The sequence below is a fragment of the Saimiri boliviensis genome, chromosome 4 (genome assembly GCF_048565385.1).
Source record: "Saimiri boliviensis isolate mSaiBol1 chromosome 4, mSaiBol1.pri, whole genome shotgun sequence".
In the NCBI taxonomy this organism is placed as follows: Eukaryota; Metazoa; Chordata; class Mammalia; order Primates; family Cebidae; genus Saimiri; species Saimiri boliviensis.
Genome location: NC_133452.1, coordinates 37,186,422 through 37,189,797, shown reverse-complemented (window position 1 = coordinate 37,189,797; position 3,376 = coordinate 37,186,422). Strand labels below are relative to the sequence as shown.

At 35.1% G+C, this 3,376-nt stretch overlaps 1 protein-coding gene across 2 annotated transcripts; it reads left to right on the top strand.

Annotated features, from left to right (window-relative positions):
* Positions 1–940: 940 nt before the first annotated feature.
* On the top strand, positions 941–3,143 carry TAAR9 (trace amine-associated receptor 9). Of its 2 annotated transcripts, XM_039467838.2 has the most exons (2): positions 954–1,757; positions 2,898–3,143. In XM_039467838.2, exons 1-2 carry the CDS (start codon positions 954–956, stop codon positions 3,141–3,143), a joined length of 1,050 nt encoding a protein of 349 aa, XP_039323772.1. The 2 variants fall into 2 exon arrangements, with proteins under 2 accessions (XP_003932490.1, XP_039323772.1); XM_003932441.4 differs by lacking the exon at positions 2,898–3,143 and having other exon boundaries at positions 941–2,003.
* The last annotated feature ends 233 nt before the right edge of the window (positions 3,144–3,376 follow it).

The window sequence follows — 3,376 nt, the reverse complement described above, 5'->3', positions numbered from 1 at the left end:
TGCACCTTGGATGACTTAGCATGAATCTATCCTTCAAGGATATGGCCTATCTAAAAACAGCTCTCCTCTCCACCCCAGTTTTTGTCTATTCTTCTGTGATAGGTTTAAAACTACACTGTTTTTCTAAGGATGGGAAGGTGAGATGTTAGGTGAGTTATTGTTTATTTTGATAAATTCTTATTAATTTAAACACCAAACACTGCCTATTAGCCTGGAAAATACTTTCACACTGACAATATCAATTCAATAAGATTTGTTCTTTAAATCACCTCAAGTTGTCTGAATCATGAAAGAATATAAAAAGGAAAACTCACAAATTCTGAAAACAGAAATAGTACAAGAAATGTATTCCTAAAATAAGTTTAAAGTTATTGTGAGGAAACTTTCCCTCAGTTTTCACACTCTATACCACAGGGATTTTGAGGGCATAGCCTGAAGGAGATGTAATTTACCTCTTCCGTCATGAAGAAATGAAGTATAGTTTGTCATTACTGCTAAAGTGCTGCTCAGGGGAGATAATGTAATAAATATAACTCAGTCTTTGATAGTCTAATTATTTCTCAACTGTGTGGTTACAGATGAGATTTTAAGAAGATAAAGTAACACACAAAAAAGGATTTTTTTAATGATTAGCAAATTATATCTATATATCTCAGTGGACTAAATGTATTGCCAGCCATTTATTTAGAAATATATTTGACTATATTTTAAATATATGCAGATTTCTGCAACACATTTCCACTCTATATTAAAATGTGAAAGTGGGAACACTTTTTGGAAAGATCAAGAGGTTATAGTTAATATGGAAATATATTGGTAGAAGAATCACAAACTTTTATCATATTAACTGGAGATTTTTTTCCCCTTCTAGAAGATTTTGAAATTGCCTCGTTTTAAAAAATGTTTTGAAGGCAGGAATTTGAGAACTGTAAAACAGTTCAAGCAAGAAAGTAATGGTGACCAATTTCTCCCAAGCTGAGGCTGTGGAACTGTGTTACAAGAATGTAAATGGATCCTGCATTAAAACTCCTTGTTCGCCTGGTCCTCGAGCTATTCTCTATGCTGTCCTTGGTTTTGGGGCTGTGCTGGCAGTGTTTGGAAACTTGCTGGTCATGATTGCTATCCTTCACTTCAGACAAGTGCACACACCAACCAACTTTCTGATCGCATCGCTGGCCTGTGCTGACTTCTCGGTGGGAGTCACAGTGATGCCCTTCAGCACAGTGAGGTCTGTGGAGAGCTGTTGGTACTTTGGGGAGAGTTACTGTAAATCCCATACATGTTTTGACACATCCTTCTGTTTTGCATCTTTATTTCATTTATGCTGCATCTCTGTGGATAGATACATTGCTGTTACTGATCCTCTGACCTCTCCAACCAAGTTTACTGTGTCAGTTTCAGGAATATGCATTATTTTTCCCTGGTTCTTTTCTGTCACATACAGCCTTTCGATCTTTTACACGGAGTCCAACGAAGAAGGGATTGAGGAATTAGTAGTTGCTCTCACCTGTGTAGGAGGCTGTCAGGCTCCACTGAATCAAAACCGGGTCCTACTTTGTTTTCTTCATTTCTTTATCCCCACTGTCACCATGGTGTTTATAAACAGTAAGATATTTTTGGTGGCCAAGCATCAGGCTAGGAAGATAGAAAGTACAGCTAGCCAAGCTCAGTCCTCCTCAGAGAGTTACAAGGAAAGAGTAGCAAAAAGAGAAAGAAAGGCTGCCAAAACCTTGGGTATTGCTATGGCAGCATTTCTCGTCTCTTGGCTACCATACATCATTGATGTGTTGATTGATGCTTATATGAATTTTATAACTCCTCCTTATGTTTATGAGATTTTAGTGTGGTGTGTGTCTTATAATTCAGCTACGAATCCCTTGATATATGCTTTCTTTTACCCCTGTGTGTTTCGGAAGGCAATAAAACTTATCATAAGTGGCAAGGTCTTAAGGAGCGATTCATCAACAACTAATTTATTTTCTGAAGAAGCAGAGAGAGATTAAAAGGATTACTGTAGAGACTTCAAAACTAACTTGAAATTAAGGTCAAGTACAAAAACAAACACTTGGATAGAGAGAAGCAAGCATGATTATTCGCCAAGTAAGGAGGACAATACATGCAACAGTTGTTCTAAGGCATTTGTTGTCTTTATGTATTTTGACATTTTTTAGATTTAGTGATAGTTGAATAAGATTTGTCCATTCTTTTCCACTTAGTGTTCTTTCATGGTTTTCTGGTTTCCTACTTTCTTCTCTGAGATTCCTGTTTGTTTCTTCAAATATCTTGAAGTTTTGTAGTCTCTCCCATACTCATTCATGATCAGTATTCAGCTGTCCAAATACACAAAGAGGAAAATAAAGCTCCTCTGTACTGGTAAGTTAGGTTCTCTGAGGACAAAAATCTTCCTTGAAGTAAGCATATCTTTCTAAAGAAGTAGACACAGGATTATAAGCTCTTTAGTAAAAAGACTACAGAGAGCTGGAATGTAGAACTTTCTAGTGATTGGAGATGAGCTGAAAAACTCTTGAGTGCTTATATTTTCTGAACCCTGGCAGTTCTTCCCTTTCATTTTACAAAGACTGTGTTAGCAAAGAAAGTGCTTAACAATTATGTGAATACACACTACATCTTATTTTTGGAGAATATAATTGATTATTATAAAATAAGCATGTGAACAAAAAGATGGTTTCTGTAGTTCTTAAGTGATTTTAAATAAAATAAGAATTTTTAAAAGCCAGTTAAAATGAGCAGTTTTTCACTTTAGAGTTCTTACTTTGTCCCAGATATTGTATTTGGCATTGAAGCTGTATAAAGTTGAGTAATACAAATATAACCAACGATTGTTTCAAAATAACAAATATCCAAATTGTTAGTATACACTCTAGGAACAGCTTCAGTTCTGTCATCTGATTTCATGGTTACCGTATAGCATTGATTCATTAATTGATGCCTTCATGGGCTTTATAACCCCTGCCTATATTTATGAGATTTGCTGTTGGTGTGCTTATTATAACTCAGCCATAAATCCTTTGATTTATGCTTTATTTTACCCATGGTTTAGAAAAGCAATAAAAGTTATTGTGCCTGGTCAGGTTTTAAAGAACAGTTCAGCAACCATGAATTTGTTCTCTGAACATATATAAGCAGTTGAATTGAAGAAATTCAAGATACCTTTAAGATTTCCAAGTGAAATGAGTTTTAAAAAAATCAGTAAGACTATGAATGAATAGCAAATAAACTGCTCTTCAAACAAAACAAGATAAATCAGTGTTTTTCAGTCTTGTCAAGATGTGCACTTTCCTGTCTCTTCTCCAAAAATATTTACTTGACTAATAAATGTTAAATTTCTATTTGTTAACTGCTTTAGAGCTCAGCA